This window comes from Theropithecus gelada, chromosome 1 (genome assembly GCF_003255815.1).
Source record: "Theropithecus gelada isolate Dixy chromosome 1, Tgel_1.0, whole genome shotgun sequence".
Lineage (NCBI taxonomy): Eukaryota > Metazoa > Chordata > Mammalia > Primates > Cercopithecidae > Theropithecus > Theropithecus gelada.
In genome coordinates, this window is record NC_037668.1 from 119187132 (window position 1) to 119206142 (window position 19011).

At 34.9% G+C, this 19011-nt stretch overlaps 1 protein-coding gene across 1 annotated transcript in view; it reads right to left on the minus strand.

Annotated features, from left to right (window-relative positions):
• Positions 1-2920: 2920 nt before the first annotated feature.
• The window catches only part of LOC112628644 (probable ATP-dependent DNA helicase HFM1), a 132227-nt gene continuing 116136 nt past the window's right edge, over positions 2921-19011 (minus strand). Inside the window, 8 exon segments of the mRNA XM_025391750.1 lie at positions 2921-3504; positions 4376-4458; positions 4461-4532; positions 4621-4732; positions 7821-7911; positions 9527-9637; positions 15466-15569; positions 16489-16568. Of these exon segments, the coding sequence (XP_025247535.1) occupies positions 3435-3504; positions 4376-4458; positions 4461-4532; positions 4621-4732; positions 7821-7911; positions 9527-9637; positions 15466-15569; positions 16489-16568 (723 nt within the window). The 3' untranslated portion in view covers positions 2921-3434.

Here is a 19011-nt window from a genome sequence, read left to right on the forward strand (position 1 = left end):
AAAAACAAAAAAAAAAAAAAAAAAAAAAAAAAAAAAAAAAAAAAAAAACCCACCCCCAAAAAAAAAAAAAAAAAAAAAAACCAGGACCACACAGACAAATTCTACCAGATGTACAAAGAAGAGCAGATATCATTCCTACTGAAACTATTCCAAAAAATCGAGGAAGAGGGACTCCCCCTCAACTCATTCTATGAGGCCCATATCATCCTGATTCCAAAACCTGGAAGAGACAACCAAAAAGGAAACTTCAGGCCAATATCTTTGATGAACATTGATGCAAAAACCCTCAACAAAATACTTGCAAGCCAAATCCAGCAGCACATCAAAAAGTTAATACACTATGATCAAGTAGGCTTCCTCCCTGGATGCAAGGCTGGTTCAATATATGCAAATCAATAAATGTGATTCATCACATAAACAGAACTAAGGACAAAAACCACATAATTTTCTAAATAGATGAAGAAAAGGCTCTTGATAAAATTCAACATTCATTCATGTTAAAAAAAAAAAAACTCTCAATAAACTAGGTACTGAAGGAATATACCTCAAAATAATAAGAGCCATCTATGACAGACCCACAGCCAACATCAATGAATGGGGAAAAGCTGGAAACATTCCCTTTGAAAACCCGTACAAGACAAGGATGCCCTCTCTCACTACTCCTATTCAACATAGTATTGGAAGTCCTGGTCAGAGCAATCAGGCAGGAGAAAGAAATAAAAGGCATCCAAGTAGGAACAGAGAAAGACAAACTATCCTTGTTTGCAGATTACCTGATCCTATATCTAGAAAACCCCATAGTCTTGGCCCAAAAGCCCCTTCAGCTGATAAACAACTTCAGCAAAGTTTCAGGATACAAAATCAATCTACACAAATAACTAGCATTTTTATACACCAACAACAGCCAAGCCAAGGGCCAAATCAGGAACATAATCCCATTCACAATTGCTACAAAAAGAATAAAATACCTAGGAATACAGCTAACCAAGTAGGTGGAAGAGATCTACAAAAAGAATTACAAAACACTACTCACAGAAATCAGAAATGACACAAATAAATGGGAAAACATTCCATCCTCATGGATAAGAATAATGAACATCATTAAAATGGCCATACTGCCCAAAGCAATTTATACATTAAATGCTACTCCTATCAAACTATGAATGACATTCTTCACAGAACTAGAAAAAACTATTTTAAAATTCATATGGAACCAAAAAAGAGCCCAAATAGCCAAGGCAATCCTAAGCAAAAAGAACAAAGCTGGAAGTCTCACATTACCCAACTTCAAACTGCACTCAGGGCAACAACAACCAAAACAGCATGGTATTGGTACAAAACCAGACACATAGACCAATGGAACAGAACACAGAGCCCAGAAATAAGGCTGCACACCTACAACCATCTGATCTTTGACAAAGCTGTCAAAAACAAACAATGGGGAAAGGACTCCCTTCCTATTCAATAAGTGGTGCTAGGATAACTGGTAAGCTGTATGCAGAAGACTGAACTGGACCCTTTTCATACACCATATACAAAAACCAATTCAAGACGGATAAAAGACTTAAATGTAAAATGCAAAAATATAAAAACCCTGGAACACAACCTAGGCAATACCATTTGGAATATAGGAATGGGCAAAGGTTTCATGACAATGATGCCAAAAGCAATGTCAACAAAAGGAAAAACTGACAAATGGGATCTAATTAAACTTAAGAACTTCTGCACAGCAAAAGAAATTATCAACAGAGTAAAGAAATAACCTACAGAATGGGAAAAATTGCAAACTATGCATCTGTACAAAGGTCTAATATCCAGCATCTTAAGGAACTTAGATTTACAAAGGAAAAAAAAAAAAACCTCATTAAAATGTGGGCAAAAGACATGAACAAACATGTTTCAAAAGGAGACATATATGAGGCCAACAAGAATATATATATATAAAAGCTCAATATCACTGATCATTAGAGAAATGGCAATCAAAACTACAATGAGATACCATCTCACACCAGTCAGAATGGCTGTTATTAAAAAGTTAAAACATAATAGATGCCGCAAGGTTGCAGAGAAAAGGGAACACACACACTGTTAGTGGGAGTGTAAATTAGTTCAAATATTGTGGAAAGCAGTGTGGTGATTCCTCAAAGAGCTAAAAACAGAACCACCATTTGACTCAGCAACCCCATCATAGGGTATATAGCCAAAGGAATAAAAATCATTCTACCATAAAGACACATGCACACTTACAGTCATCACAGCACTATTCACAATAACAAAGACATGGAATCCACCTAAATGCTCATCAATGGTAGACTGGATAAAGAAAATGTTTTACATATACGGCCATAATAAAGAATAAGATCATGTCTCTTGCAGGAACATGGATGGAGCTGGAAGCCTTAGTAAACTAACAAAGGAACAGAAAACCAAATATAGCATGTTCTCACTTATAAGTAGAAGCTAAATTACGAGAACTCATGGACACAAAGAAGGGATCAACACACACTGGGGCCTACCTGAGGGTGGACAGTGGAAGGAGGGAGAGGATCAGGAAAAATAACTATTGGGTACTAGGCCTAGTACCTGGGTCATGAAATAATCTGTACAACAAATCCCCATGATACGAGTTTATCTATGTAACACTCCTGCACAGATAACACTGAATCTAAAATAAACGTTTTTTAAAAAAGAAAAAAATATTTTCTAAAAATTCTTAAGTGGGCTTCAACTTCTCATGGTACCTATTAAAATTTTGATAATAAACATTGCTTAGGGTAGCTATATAATACTTATCAATAAATGAATTTGAAATGTAATTCATTGGAAAAAATATAAAATCTTTTTACTACAGTAAAAGTCAACATAAAGTTTTAGAATTCACATTGAAAAACAAGCTAAATGACAACAACAATCTATACTGATTAATATTTCATTTACTGTTGCTCAAAGTTAGACAACAGTAGGTTCAAATAGCCTTGGATTCTTAAAAATCTTTAGTAAAACAAATACATGGGAATAATATTAGTGATTAATCCATACAGTAAGCAGATTCATTAAGTTAGCATTATTTTGCTTTCATAGAATATTTTTCTTCTTAAGAAAACATAAAAATAAAATTTTACATTGGTTCTTGTCAAAATCCAATTAATAACCAAATAATTATTTCTAAGTGCAACTTATTTCTAAGTGCAATAAGCCCTTAACTGAAGGGCTTACTGAAACAAAGCCACTGTAAAAGAGCTTTTCAAGAAGTTACAATATAATAGGAAAATAAATCGGTCCATATATTTTGTTGCAAAAGGTGAACAAAGCTAATCAAATTCAGGAGAAAAAACTCTGAATAATTATGAACTACCTTTTAAAAATAAAAAGCGTGCTTTGTGATTAGGTGTCTTTATTCTTTCTCTTATTAATATAAAAAGTATTTGTTTGTTTTAGAAAATACCATCAAATATTCCCAATAAAGACTTCATTTCATCAGCTTCATCATCAGGATGATACATATTTGGAGAAAGAAGAAAAAGTAAAAATAACTATTTTTAAACACAATTTATTTTAAAATACACAATAAATAATACAATAAAATAAATGAAGATTTCTGTGAAGTTAATGTATCAAATAAATTTCAGTATGCATAACTCTGTAGGAAGTCTGTTGGGGAAAATTAGACTTCATAAACTGTAAATGGTAGGAACTGTAAAGTTATTTCTTTAAACATATTGAAAAGTTATGTCATTTAATAAATATGTGAACAGCCTGGTCCAAGGGAAGTGGTGTTTACAACTAATTGATCACAACCAGTTACAAATTTCTTTGTTTCTTCTGCACTCCCACTGCTTCACTTGACTAGTCTTAAACAAATAAAAAGAAAACACTGTGAACAGGTCTCAAATCTTTTGACTCTTCAAGGAGACAGACACTGCAACACAGTTTCCTTTTCTAAAATGGCCAGCAGTGGGGCAACCAATGAGATTTAATCTGACATTTTCATTGAACCTGTTGATTGTGAAATAACTGGTTAACTAAAATACAACTTCAAGTTTTGAAAAATTAGCTGATCTCATCTGGATTTCAATGACTTTACACTTTACAAAATTAACATACTGTATTCAAATCAGTAGAAGTAAGTTTATCAAGTCAATATAATGTTTGAATAAACAGCATTAAATATATGGGTTTTTAAGAACTGAGGTATACGATATTTGAAACATCTTAAGGAGCTTAGCTCACTGAGGCTTGAAAATTTTAATATCTTTAATAAATAAAATATTCAGGCTCTAATCTTTAAAATGAACCAAGGAAAAAGGAATGCTGAATTTCTTTGTAAAAAGTTTTTTATTGATACAATCTTAAAGTGTCTTTAAAGAGTTCTTACCTGAAATCAACTTCCTTTTTACATTCACTGCTTCTAATAAAAAAATCCACCTTTTTATAATTTGAAGAATTTGGTTTTTTTTTTTTCCAGAGCAAGTAAAGCATAGCTTCTCAATCTCTGGTGACAGATTTTGTAGTTTTCTTTCTTGAAAATGGTCCTACATTTGAGATAAAAAATAACAATCATTGAAAGTTTAAGCACTTGGGCAAAATTTAAAAGAAAAACAAAGAAGTGCTGCTTCTTACTAGAACTGCATTTCCGGCTTGTTGAGGTAATTTTGTCATGGAGGATGCACTGAACCTGGGCGTAGCAGAATTTGATAAAGAAGTATCTGACATCTCATGTGATGAAACAAAATTAAAAATTAAAATTAATTATTTGTAAAATATGTCAAGAAAAACAAACCATTCTAATTTGGATCATAATGATTTTTGGGGAATATGATCAAAGTTTATCACATTTATCACAAAATACTAATGGAGAACTTGGTATATTTCCTTTCCTTTAGATCAAACCATAATTTATATATCCCAAATTAGGAAAAAATACTATTTTTAAGGGACTATAGAAATAATTATTCAACAATTTTCTTTAAAATTGAGTCTAATGCTTAATTGTCTATTACATAGAACCCTATAAACATTTTCTAAATTCCACTTGCTTAACTTTTAATCTCCTTTCTCTATTCTGGTCTCACTGTAGACATCTCCAGTTATCTTCTTAGATATAACTGTATGCAAGAATTTACTCTGAACCTTCTGTATTAACTCGTTCACTAAAACACATTTATTCTTCATTACCCTATGCCAGATATTATACTAGAAGCTGAGTATGAAGTAATAAAATGTCAGGGAGTTACCATGAAGCAGACAATGAATAAAAGCAAATATATACATAATTATAGATTCTATAATTATAAAAAGAAAATGAACTGGGCAACAGCATAAGAAATAATGGTGTGGAGCCATAAACCCATTTTTAAAAGATGATCATCAATGCATCTCTGATGAGGTAACCATTTAAGTTGACACCTGAAGGATAAAATGTAACAGCCATGTAAGGAGCAATGAGCAGTGTGGGTGGGGACAGGGAAGAACCACATATACTGATAGGATTGGATCATTTTGTCTCTGACTAATAAATATATATACATGGCAAGGAATAAAAAAGTAAAAAGTGTATAAAAGAAAAAGCAGGCCAAGCACAGTGGCTCACACCTGTAATCCCAGCATTTTGGGAGGTTGAGGTGTGAGGACAGCTTGAGTCCAGGAGTTTGAGACCAGCTTAGTAAACATAGCAAGACCTCCGTCTCTAGAAAAAAAAAATTTTTTTTAATTAGCCAGGCATAGTGGTGTGTATGTACCTGTAGTCCCAGCTACTTGAGAGGCTGAGGTGGGAGGATCTTCAGCCCAAGAGGTTGAGGCTGCAGTGAGCCATAATTATGCCATTGTACTCTAACTTAAAAAAATAAAAAAGCAAATCTCCTTTCCATCCCAAATCCTCAGGTCCCACAGGCCTTTTCCCCAGCAGCAACTTCTACACCAGGTTCTCAGAGGCTTCTTGTTAGAATCCATTTTTAAACCCACACATCTTCTGTTGGTCACTTCTAAACTCTTCCAAAATTATTTGTTGTTTTTTAAAGGTGTGGTGCACAAAACTGTTCATGTGCCTTGTTACCTTCCTTCTTGTGATTTATTTACTTTTTGCTTCTCTACACCTACAACTTTGTCTCACTTGGATGCTTACATCTGTTTATTCTATGTGACTCAGAGTTTTAACCAATGAAACAAAGTGATAAAAAGACATATTTTAAGCAAATGTTTTGAAAAGCTATTCAATGATCTAAGAATCCTAACATGGAACAAGGGTGGATGAGCTCCTGGTCACTAAAACTGTCTTGGTAGAGGTGGCATGACTACTTGCCAGTGATGTTGAATGGTGATTCAAGGATCTAGTGAGAGGGAGGCTACCCAATACTTAAGACCCCCCCTTAGCTCTGGAATTCTATGAAAACTATGAGTCTGTGATGCTGATGCTAACGATCAGTAATGGCTAAATAACAGCAAAAATTCCAAGGGATACCACAAACTGAGTATTTTTTTAAAGCAGAGAAATAAATAATCCTTAAGTAGAAAATCAGACCCTGAATAAAAAGCTGTTGGTATTTCTTCTGTTTTGAAAATTTTGGCTTTGGCCATAATTTCTCTCCCTTGACTTCTAATCAAGTCCAATATTTCCCAATGCATTTTGCATTTTTTTGTAAAGATACTTCAAATTGAACATTTATAAAATTATGTTTTCCATTCTAAATCTCTTGTTTCCTATATCCTTAAATAACACCTACCTAGGTGCCATTATTCTTCCCTCTTCCTCAACTATCATATCCTATCAATTGCCACATTGAATCTGCTCTATTTCTGAAATGTTTTAAAAATCCAACCCTACCTCTCTGTTCCTATCACTTCTGCCCTAGTTTAGGCCTCATTATAGTCTGTCTTTCTCATTGGCCACCATGCCTCTGGCAGTCCCACTCCCTATGATTCACTCTGCATACTGCTGCTAGGATGATTTTTTAAATCAAATTGTTTTTCCTGTGCTTAAAATATTTTGGATGATTCCTCACTGCCCACCATACAGGTAAAAACTAGAGGGCCCTAGGACACATCTGGCCTACAGATATTATTATTTGGAGGAGGGTGCCACAGAGTACATCACATTTTTTTGAATTAGTTGTCAAAATTTAAAAATAATAAGATATCACATAAAATTTCAGATTCCTAGCTTTTCTTGAAAAATCAGAATATTTTGTAACACTAGACTCACATTGCCTGCATAGTAACAACTATTTGGAGCTGAGTAGTGGCTGCTTCCTTTAGATGGGACACTCTGCAGTTGGCCTTGGCCCACCAAATCTTGAAGGTATTTGGGTTTGCAACCCCTGACTGTCTGGGTACAGGACAGCTGTCTAAGCACAGCACTCAAAAGCCCGTACAATAAGACCTCAGCAACAGAGATTATGCTGTGACCACACATCCCACACTTTACTGATCTTTGAGCATGGGATGCCTTTTCAAGCCTTATCCCTTTACAGATGCTTTCTTATACCTGGAATGCCTATCCGCCTCTGTTCTAGTTGTTAAACTCCTATTCAGTTTTCAAGTCTTGTTAAAAGTGAAGGTTCCTGGGCTCCAGTCCCAGAGACAAAAATTCAGTAGGTCTAATGTGGGGCTCAAGAATGTGCATTTTTAATATGCACCACAAAGTGATTTTGATGCAGGTGGTTTAACAACAGCACTTTGAGAAACACACCTCTAAGATTAAGAGGGTTTAGGTTGGCTAATACCTTTTAGCATCTCTGACATCTAATACCTTGATCTCCATCTCCAACTATGCGTCAAGAGGATATAAAGTTGTATGTATTACAAACCAAAGTTCTAAAACTTGCCTGTTTGACATTTCTCTTTGGAATTTGCTCTTTGACTCTTGAAGGGGTAGCTTACTTGCCCTGGTACTTGAACTCAAAGTGTTTCCAAATCCTATGTGAAGAGATAACATTTTGAAACAAAATGCCAAGAAACAGCTGAATGAGGCTTTTCACAGGTTCTACAATGCTCTCTCCAACAGATATGATCTGGTTAAGGAAGGAATGAATAATTCTCAATCACCTAATTTAATTTGCATAGAAAAATTAGGGGCACAAAGCTAAGGGAGTAAAACTATAAAACATACAGGTTAGCTTATTAGTAACTATACTGAAAGGTCCTCAAGCCACCTGTGTTGTTGTAAAACACATATTTGGTCTTTGACCCCTGTTTCTAACTCTACTGGGTTGGAAGACACCCAGCTGGTATTCACTGTGGAACTGATTGCTTGCTTGGTGTGTGGGGAAAAAACCCAGACATTTGGTCACAGATGTCTTCTGGGCTGATCATGGTGTGAGAGTGAGGAAAAACAGTTTGTGCTTTTCCACTCACCCTCATTATTTATATACTTACATTTTCATTCACATAAATGATCAAGTTGAAGTTCACTCAGTATTTTCAATGGTCTGTTCATAATCATTTAAAGTGCTCTATACATGAGGGAAAATGTCATTTATTGAGACTGATTTTCCCAGTGACAAAGCTATGCCCTCTTAGGACTAAGCAACCTCGAAGGATCAGTACACATTGCCTATTAACTTACAGTACACAATGACATTTAAACTCGAGGTAGGGAACAGTAGTTGTCCAGTGATATACAAAATTGTGCCTAATGACCCCACATCATGGAGATTGTCCTGGCCCATTCTGTGAAGGTGGTCAAATCCTGTTCTTTTCAGAAGCAGTATTAGTTCTCTAGGTAATTCTAAGGCCCCCGAAACAATAACATTTCAACTTCTAACTGCTTCCCTTTGAAATATTCTTTTAAAAATATGAGGTGGGTTATAGTAAGAGGTATCTATAATTGTGGAAATACCAGTCTGCACTGAAAAGGCTGAGGGACTGATTTCTTTCTGTCAGCCCTAATGGGAGACAGTATCTCCATTGCTATCTTGTCACATACTTGCCAAGATTTTCAATTCTCTGTTTTAGTGAAATGGAGTAAATTTGCCTTTCACTCAAAGAGCTAATAAGCCTCATTATTTTGCGGTTGTATATGATTTAAATAGAATTTCTAGTACAGGATAAACTAACCCTTTTTTTCTTATTTATTTATTTACTTCAAGCTGAAAATTTCATATTTCAACTAGAAATGAAAGTTATTTTCTTTGCAAGCAGATGAATAGTTTTAAAAATAAATTTTTTTGTCCTTCACAAATATTAGCAGACCATTTGTGATCTTAGAATGGAGAACAAAATAGTCTGTTTCTGAGAGAAAATTGAATAAACAATTTGAATTGACTTTTACAAGAGATAGGAGCAATAGAATAGAAAGTGCTCATTTGCTACATTATCATCATGGAATAACCTTCATCTCTTCCCTTAGGGGGGAAATGTTCTGTGTAGAAGGGTCACATTTTCAGTTTTGCTAAAAATTACAATCTTAACAAACCAAATCTAACTAAACAAGCACACACAACAAAGGCAAAGAAACTTAGTTCCAGGAGCTGAAATGAAAAATACTCAAAGAATTTCTAATGAAATGATTCCATGCTAAGTATGATTTTACCTGATATTTTTGTCTTCTCAGTATCAGTTGAAAAGCTAGTAACTTCTAAGTTTTCCTCATCAAAATCATCCCGAACTTCATTTCCCAATTCAAAGTTCACATTCAAAACTTCTGAAAATAGAGAATTGCTTTTATCTACATCTGTCAAATTTTGGTTTCCAGATATATTGAGACTTCTGTTGAAGAACACTTTTGAGAGACTTTCTCATTTGAAGTTGTAGAATAGTTATATCTAGAAAAATCTGTTATGTGTATGTATAAAAGACTATAGGTACTTTTTAAACCACAAGCATCATAGTCTATTGATATATCAAACACATCTTTCAACTACTAAACAGAGTTCTTGAGTAATAGTTTTCAAAAGCATTGTGTCAAGCATTGTTGAATACTGCATTCAGCCAATTCTATTAACTGTATTAAGTTGCACTAAATTTAAGTTTCAATAAATTTTTTAGGCAATTAATTTTTCCTCTTAATTCCCATATTAGAATAACTCTACTCTAAGATTGGATTATAATAGTTTCTAAAATGGCCTTCCTCCTCCAGATCTTCTCCCTAAAGTTAATTTTCAGTATTGTTATAAAAAGTATTTGTCCAAAATAAATAATATTTATTCTTCTCCTGCTAAAAAATCCTCACTGTTATTCATTGTATATAGTCTGGATTTAGAGCCAAACTACCTAAGTGAAAATTCTACCTTTCTATTAGTTGTGTAGTCTTAGACAAGTAATTCAAACTTCTTGATTCTGCAAAATAAGGCAACAACAGTATCTACCTCAAAAGATTGTTATGGGGGGCTAAATGCCTTTAGTTGCACAGTTTTACATAGTATTGTGGTAATAAATGTTTAATAGCTACCTCTACAAAAAGCGTATGCATATGTATACATATATAAGTTTATTATAATCTTTACTGATGTAAAGGCTATACCGCACACATTTTATAAATAACAATAACATATATGGTATGCTTAAATGTAAATTCCATATATCTAATTGATTCTCATTGAATGTTTTCATTAAGTTTTGCCACTCTTTTATCTGTAGTCAACCTATGGTTGCAAGTGACAAATGAATGTAGCTCTCATGTGAATGTTGTTTGATATTTTTGTTGACTCTAAAAAGTAAGATGAAAGTATTAATAAAACAACAAAGACATCTGTTGGGATTTAACTCATTCATCATTGACTTAAGTAACCTCTTTCCTGCATTAGATAGTAATTTTCAAATACTAGAGGAATATTCTCTCAATTTTTTGTTATTCATAATGTAATGGCTACAATAACAACACATGTTTGTTTAATCTACATGATTAAATTTTATCCCTCACTTTCTGAATTCTAAATAATAAGCAAAACAATAAATCAAACCCAGATTGGTAGTGTTTGCTGATTCCTATGGTATAAATGTTCCCACCATAACTCATTTCAAGCTATTAATGTGACATAATTGAATAAGAAGTTGGGAAAAAATGCACGACAGCACCCTATTATATAGTATTTCTACCATATAGATAAATAACCTCAAGAACACAGATAACAGTAAAATACAGTAGAATAATTAGGAAGTGATGAGTTTTGAGTATTGTTGCCTTTGTTTTTAACATAATTTAATTCAACGTTTATGTAATTAAATTTTTAATAATGGCTGAAAGATTCTTGAAAATTTAATAATCACCTCTCATAAGTCAGTATAAACTTGCTCCAGCATATCACTGAGTTTCCTCCACTTTAAGTATCCTCCATCAATTGATTTCTTCACCTGTCCAAACCCTTCTTTATTCTTCAACTGTACCTATAACTACAGTTCACATTATTCTACTTTTGTATGTTGATTTGCACACACTGAGACACACAATGTACTAAAAATGGAAGTTTGTACAGAGTGCAATGGGAATGCAGAGGAAGGAGGATCTAAACCTACAATGGAAGTGAGACATACTCTTCCTAGGGGATACCACATGACAGACTCCTGAGGTGATAGCATATGAAGGAAGAGTAGTTGAAATTTCAGCTTGATAGAGCTGTGGTTGTGAGGCAGGGCAAGAGGACAGGGAACCTATGCCATGAAGGGAAAACACCATGTAAAAGACACAGCAATATGAGAGAACCGAGAATTTTGGGAGAACTGTAAGTTTTCAGGATTTCTGGAGCACAAAGTAGGAGAAGGAAGGATCCACTGTGTCTGCACAGGTAGTTAAATGCTAGATCATGCTGAAGCTTATTTGCCATATTGAGGAGATTTTTTGGTTTTGTTTTGTTTGTTTCTTACAGGCAAAGGATAACTATTGAAGATGTTTCAGCAGAAGGTTTACACAACCAGATATGTCTGTTAGATCACCTGGTATATTATGGATTGAAGGATAATGAGACTGAAAGCAGAGAGAAAAGTAAGTTATTGCAGTAAATGAGAGACAATGAATGCTTAAGCTAGAGTATCAGCAGAAAGGATAGAGAGGAAATAACAAATGTAAGAGATGTGCAGGAGGCAAAATAATTAAGATTTGGTGATTATTTACACATGGGGTGAGCCATTTAGAAGGACACTTTTTCTGCCTTTAGCAGCTTAACAAAGAAAAGAGTTCATTCACCGAGCTAAGGAAAAAAGAGAAGGTGCAGAGTGAGGTACAAAGAAGACAGAGTTCAGATGCTGACATGTCTGATATGTTAACTGTTAGGTGGATATGTCCAGGAAGGTGATTATATAGATGAATTTGGAGTTAGAAAGAAAGATCTAGATGGGAGATACAGACTTAGAAATTATCAAAACATAGTGATTAAAGACACAGGCTTGGGTGATATTGTATAGGAAAAGTTTTTGAAGTGAGAAGAATAAAAAGAAAAAAGAATGCTTTTGCAACATCAACAGGAAGAAAAGCCCATGCAGCCTAAGAGGTAACAGGAGACCAATATAATGGTTTAATTGAAACCAAAGAGAGATTTCCAAAAGAAAGACCAGAAGTATCAACTACTACAGAGGTCAAAGAGAGTAACAGTTGAAAATAGTTCACTGAATTCAGAACTTAGAAAGTCACTAAATGGCCTGAACAAAAACAGTTTCAAAGGAGTTACACAGAGAAAACCCAAATTTTATTGAATAAAGAGGAACTAGGGTATAACGAAGTGATGAGCATACTGAGTGTCAATTGCTCTTTCAATTAATTTTTGTTGTGATGAGATAGAGGGTATGGGGACTCTAGAATTCTGGTTTTTGTCTGCCTGGTATGCTTTCCCTTCTTTTAGTGGGAGTACCCTCCCTTTCCTTTGAAGAAACTACTTCTACAATTCCACTGGATCCTAGTAAGGCCATTTTTCATGGTGCCCTGCCTTCTCTGGGGCCACAGGTATACAATGACCCAATCCTCAGGTTACTGGGATTGATCAAGTGATAAACACATGACTCAAATGAGGCCATTTACAATGAGTTCTGGTCTGCCAAAACTAACAGGGAAGTCTACCTTTTTCCACTGAGGCTGCTAAACTGCTAAGATGAAAGTTAGGGGCTACCTGCCATGTGAGAAACCCTATTTAAAAAGTAAAGCCAAGTAGCAACAGGCATAGCTAAAAGATTGAGAGAAAGCCAGAGGCATGAGTGCCTTGATTTAGCCAGAATTAGGCCAGATACTTTTCAGTTTACTTGAGACAATTGGTTCCTTTTCTTGTGCTTAAGTCATTTTGAGTAGAATTGTTATCATTTATAATTTAAAAAGTCATGACCAGCTAGATGAGGACATGAAGCTGAAGAAGGAAGAGACTTCAGCATATTTATATGCTAAAGGGAAAGACACAGTGGAGAGGAAACAATGAAAATATGGGAAAGAGGAGATGGATAATGATCTTCTAAAGTCCCAGGGAAAGCAGAATTAGATAGAATTAAGATTACAGGAGGAGAGATACGCCTCGAGTGGAAGAAAAGATAATTTTTCTTTTAAGACAAATAGATGGTTACAGATGGATGCGGAGACAGGGAAATACATAGTTGGGTGGGGCGAAAAGCTGAAAGAGTTCATATACTACTATTGGTTCAATTTGCAATTCTCCACTGATAACTAAAAGTCAGTATCACTTTATAGAAATGGCATTGGGCTGGGAATCAAAAGATATGCAATCTATTTCTGGCCTTGCCATTAATTAGATATGAAATTTTGGGGCAAGTCATTTAATCTCTTGGAGTCTTGGCTTCTTTCACTATAAAATGAGAAACTGCACAAGGTCCCTTCCAATTTAAGTCTTATGATTCAACCTGCTTTCTTATATAATTTTTGACATTTTTTCTTCTTCCCTTTTTGAAATTGGAATACAGAAGATAAAAACTGCCGTGCTTTTCAAAAACATTCTCAAAAGCAGTATTTGAATACATTTAAAGTATGTTTTGCCACCAAAGACTAATATGTGAAAAATATAATAAACATACTCAATTAACTGTTACTAACAGTACCAGAAACTATAACAGCTTTACATGCATTATCTCATTTAATCCCCAAACCCCTAAAATATAACCAGATGAAGAATTTAGACAAAGTGGTTAAGTAGACTATGAAAGGTTACACTAAATGTCAGAGCTAGGACTTGGACAGATTGTTTTCAGATCTTGTGAACTTAACTACTACACCATACAGCTCCTTTTTTTTAAAAAAGTGGCCCACTCGATAAAACAGGGATACAGTTATTATTGGGTGTTAAGGTATCTAGATGAGGCTGTAATATCATACTATAAATTGGATTTGGAATAGTTAGTGGGAAATAAAAGGAGGAAAACCATGTAAATAGAACACAAAAGTAAGCAGAGAGAAGGACAGATAAGCTCTTGTGTGCAGAAGGACAGGTAGTAGAGTAGTAGGATAAGGAAGGAGTAAGTTAGAGGGCTAGATGTTGAACAAAGATAAATATAAGAAGCTTGACAATTTTATACTTCCTATCCACTTTGTAATGATATCCAGGCTTTGAATAAGTTGGATAAATGCTCTGATTCTCCAGGTGAGATTAGGAACTTTTCTTGATCTCATTATTGGGCCTAATAGGTGCCATGGTATCATAAGAGGTAGTGAATACTCCAGTCCTTGCTTCGTAAAATCTTAAATTATGACTAGAGGAAAAATAGTTACAACATGAAGAAAAAAAAATGATAGCATGAAGACAAGAATGTCAACAGAAGCCAATGCCAAACACATGAAATGATTTTCAGAAAACCCCAAGCTTACCATTTCTACATACAGCTACTTGAAGATGGATAGGACTGTCTCATGTTTTAACAGACTGCTATTAACAGCATTATTCAGGGAAATTATGCTCTATTAATTGCAGGAACCAGAGTAATGATGAACCAGGCAGTGTTGAATTTATATGTATTATCTCATTAATTAAATGACAGACAGATAAAAAAGCAAATCTAGATTACAAACTAGCTATATCCCACAACCTAAGTTATATTCTCATACTAACATAGAATTGTAAGAATCATAGGTTTAAGAATTGGAGAGATATTAAAGGTCACCCAGTTCAACACCTTCATCTTAAAGTTAAGACTAAAGCCCAAAGAGATTAAATAACTTGCCCAAGGTCACATTGATATTTTGTAAAACTAGACTAGTTTTATAAACATAAAATTATTTTAAATAATTCTAACAATATATGAAGGTAATCATTCAGTATGTTAATACTCTATATACTCAAGGATGCCTTATTGGCTCAGATTTTCCTCATAGTATCTTTAAATTAAAATAGCATTATGTAGGAAAGAGATTTTTTTTAAAAAAATAGAGTAAGACCATCTGAATAACAGACCTAAGAATTTGAAAATGATTCCGTAATCTAAGAGAAAAATGTTGCCAAGTTAATAATTACAATAATTTCAGATGCTGGTGTTTCAATAACACTACTTGTCAATTCAAAGTAGTAATAAGCCATTTACTCTCTCAAGTAAGTATCAATGGTAATTTACCTTTGTCTTGATATTCAGATGGTTCTTGTCTAACTTTTCCATAGATTTCAGGCTGATCCCACTGCTCCATTATAGGAAATTCAGATATGTTTAAATATTCTGACCTTTATAAAGATAAAACCATAAAAAGTTAAAGAAAATATGAAAATTAATCTAAGCCTGAAAACTATTTATTCATATAAATAAAAATAATGATTTATTCATTTAACACTTCTATGAAAAACTAGACCCAGCCTGGGTAGCAAATAAACAGGTGTTTAATGGAAGTGACCAATGCTTAGTCTTCTTTGCATGCCCTTAGTTAGATAACAAAAGCCACGATCTCTAGAAGTACTGCTGGTATCTATTCCAATGAGTCAGTTCCTGTTCTGTACTAGTTGTTAAATATATTGAATGTCATTCCTGCATATAGAATGCCCTTATCTGGAAGGGAAATTACATATATGATTGTCCTGTAGGCATCATGATACAGGAAAAGAATACTGAGTTACCATCTGAGGCCTTCTGCTTGCTAACTAGGAATATGAACTTCAGTTTTTCCATCTACACAATAGGACAAAAAAATACCTCATTTTATGGCCATGTTGTTGTTTAAGTCAGAAAATATAATGCACGAATGTATAATTTTTGTATTATAAATCTGAGATATTATTAGCATGGACTGAGCTTCTAAATGGAAAGGTTAGACTTTGTATGCCAACATCATTTCCACTTTCAAAGTATACTCTTGTCACTTAGTTTATATTCCCTATAAAGAGAGAACCTAAGGGAATGACATAGGAGAGGTAGTTTCCCAGGGAAGAGATGATTTAATGAGTGTTATTTCATAACTGTAGAGTTCTAAATAAATTTGGGGTATCAAAGATAATGAAACCATTATGATGTTATTGCTTCATTATGGAACTAAACGATAACTGTGATTTGATGGTAGCCAGTGACTATCTTTCCCTGAATAAATGGTTACCTGCAGGAACAGAGTTTATGATAAATATTTTACCTTAGATATTAACATTATATGTGTACCTCGATATACTAGGAAGGGAAGGTTTTGGAGTAAAACCAAACTCTTTAAGGTCCACACTTTGAGATTTACTCATCTGTATCTATTAATGAAACAAATATAAGTTCAAGTATCAGTATAAGTTCAAGTATCAGTTTCACATCAATAACTTGTAACACATGAGCCAAACAACAAAATTCCTGGTGGTACATAAAGTCCCCAAATCAATGAATTAGGAGAAACTCAGGTTAGTTCTTGACTCGAATATTTCACTCAAGCCCTTCTTAAATGTTGGCAATTTTTTTTTTTTTTTTTTTTTTTTTTTTTTTTTTGAGATGCAGCTTTGTTCTTTTGCCCAGGCTGGAGTGCAGTGGTGTAATCTCAGCTCACTGCAACCTCTGCCTCCCGTTCAGGCAATTCGCTGCCTCAGCCTCTCAAGTAGCTGGCATTATAGTCATCCACCACCACACCTGGCTAATTTTTGTATTTTTAGTAGAGACGGGGTTGCACTATGTTGGCCAGGCTGGTCTCAAACTCCTGACCTTGTGATCCACCAGCCTCGGGCTCCCAAAGTGCTGGGATTACAGGCGTAAGCCACCACGTCTGGCCTAAATGTTGGCATTCTTCATGGTTCTTTACTAGGTCTCTTGTTACACTACACTTTCTCTTTATTTATTTATTTTTTATTAATATTATACTTTAAGTTCTAGGGTACATGTGCATAACGTGCAGGTTTGTTACATATGTATACTTGTGCCATGTTGGTGTGCTACACCCATCAACTCGTCAGCACCCATCAACTCGTCATTTACATCAGGTATAACTCCCAATGCAATCCCTCCCCCCACCCCCTCCCCATGATAGGCCCCGGTGTGTGATGTTCCCCTTCCCGAGTCCAAGTGCTCTCATTGTTCAGTTCCCACCTATGAGTGAGAACATGCGGTGTTTGGTTTTCTGTTCTTGTGATAGTTTGCTAAGAATGATGGTTTCCAGCTGCATCCATGTCCCTACAAAGGACACAAACTCATCCTTTTTTATGGCTGCATAGTATTCCATGGTGTATATGTGCCACATTTTCTTAATCCAGTCTGTCACTGATGGACATTTGGGTTGATTCCAAGTCTTTGCTATTGTGAATAGTGCTGCAGTAAACATACGTGTGCATGTGTCTTTATAGCAGCATGATTTATAATCCTTTGGGTATATACCCAGTAATGGGATGGCTGGGTCATATGGTACATCTAGTTCTAGATCCTTGAGGAATCACCATACTGTTTTCCATAATGGTTGAACTAGTTTACAATCCCACCAACAGTGTAAAAGTGTTCCTATTTCTCCACATCCTCTCCAGCACCTGTTGTTTCCTGACTTTTTAATGATCGCCATTCTAACTGGTGTGAGATGGTATCTCATTGTGGTTTTGATTTGCATTTCTCTGATGGCCAGTGATGATGAGCATTTTTTCATGTGTCTGTTGGCTGTATGAATGTCTTCTTTTGAGAAATGTCTGTTCATATCCTTTGCCCACTTTTTGATGGGGTTGTTTGTTTTTTTCTTGTAAATTTGTTTGAGTTCTTTGTAGGTTCTGGATATTAGCCCTTTGTCAGATGAGTAGATTGCAAAAATTTTCTCCCATTCTGTAGGTTGCCTGTTCACTCTGATGGTAGTTTCTTTTGCTGTGCAGAAGCTCTTTAGTTTAATGAGATCCCATTTGTCAATTTTGGCTTTTGCTGCCATTGCTTTTGGTGTTTTAGACATGAAGTCTTTGCCCATGCCTATGTCCTGAATGGTACTACCTAGGTTTTCCTCTAGGGTTTTTATGGTATTAGGTCTAACATTTAAGTCTCTAATCCATCTTGAATTAATTTTCGTATAAGGAGTAAGGAAAGGATCCGGTTTCAGCTTTCTACTTATGGCTAGCCAATTTTCCCAGCACCATTTATTAAATAGGGAATCCTTTCCCCATTTCTTGTTTCTCTCAGGTTTGTCAAAGATCAGATGGCTGTAGATGTGTGGTATTATTTCTGAGGACTCTGTTCTGTTCCATTGGTCTATATCTCTGTTTTGGTACCAGTACCATGCTGTTTTGGTTACTGTAGCCTTGTAGTATAGTTTGAAGTCAGGTAGCGTGATGCCTCCAGCTTTGTTCTTTTGACTTAGGATTGTCTTGGAGATGCGGGCTCTTTTTTGGTTCCATATGAACTTTAAAGCAGTTTTTTCCAATTCTGTGAAGAAACTCATTGGTAGCTTGATGGGGATGGCATTGAATCTATAAATTACCTTGGGCAGTATGGCCATTTTCACGATATTGATTCTTCCTATCCATGAGCATGGTATGTTCTTCCATTTGTTTGTGTCCTCTTTTATTTCACTGAGCAGTGGTTTGTAGTTCTCCTTGAAGAGGTCCTTTACATCCCTTGTCAGTTGGATTCCTAGGTATTTTATTCTCTTTGAAGCAATTGTGAATGGAAGTTCATTCATGATTTGGCTCTCTGTTTTTCTGTTACTGGTGTATAAGAATGCTTGTGATTTTTGCACATTAATTT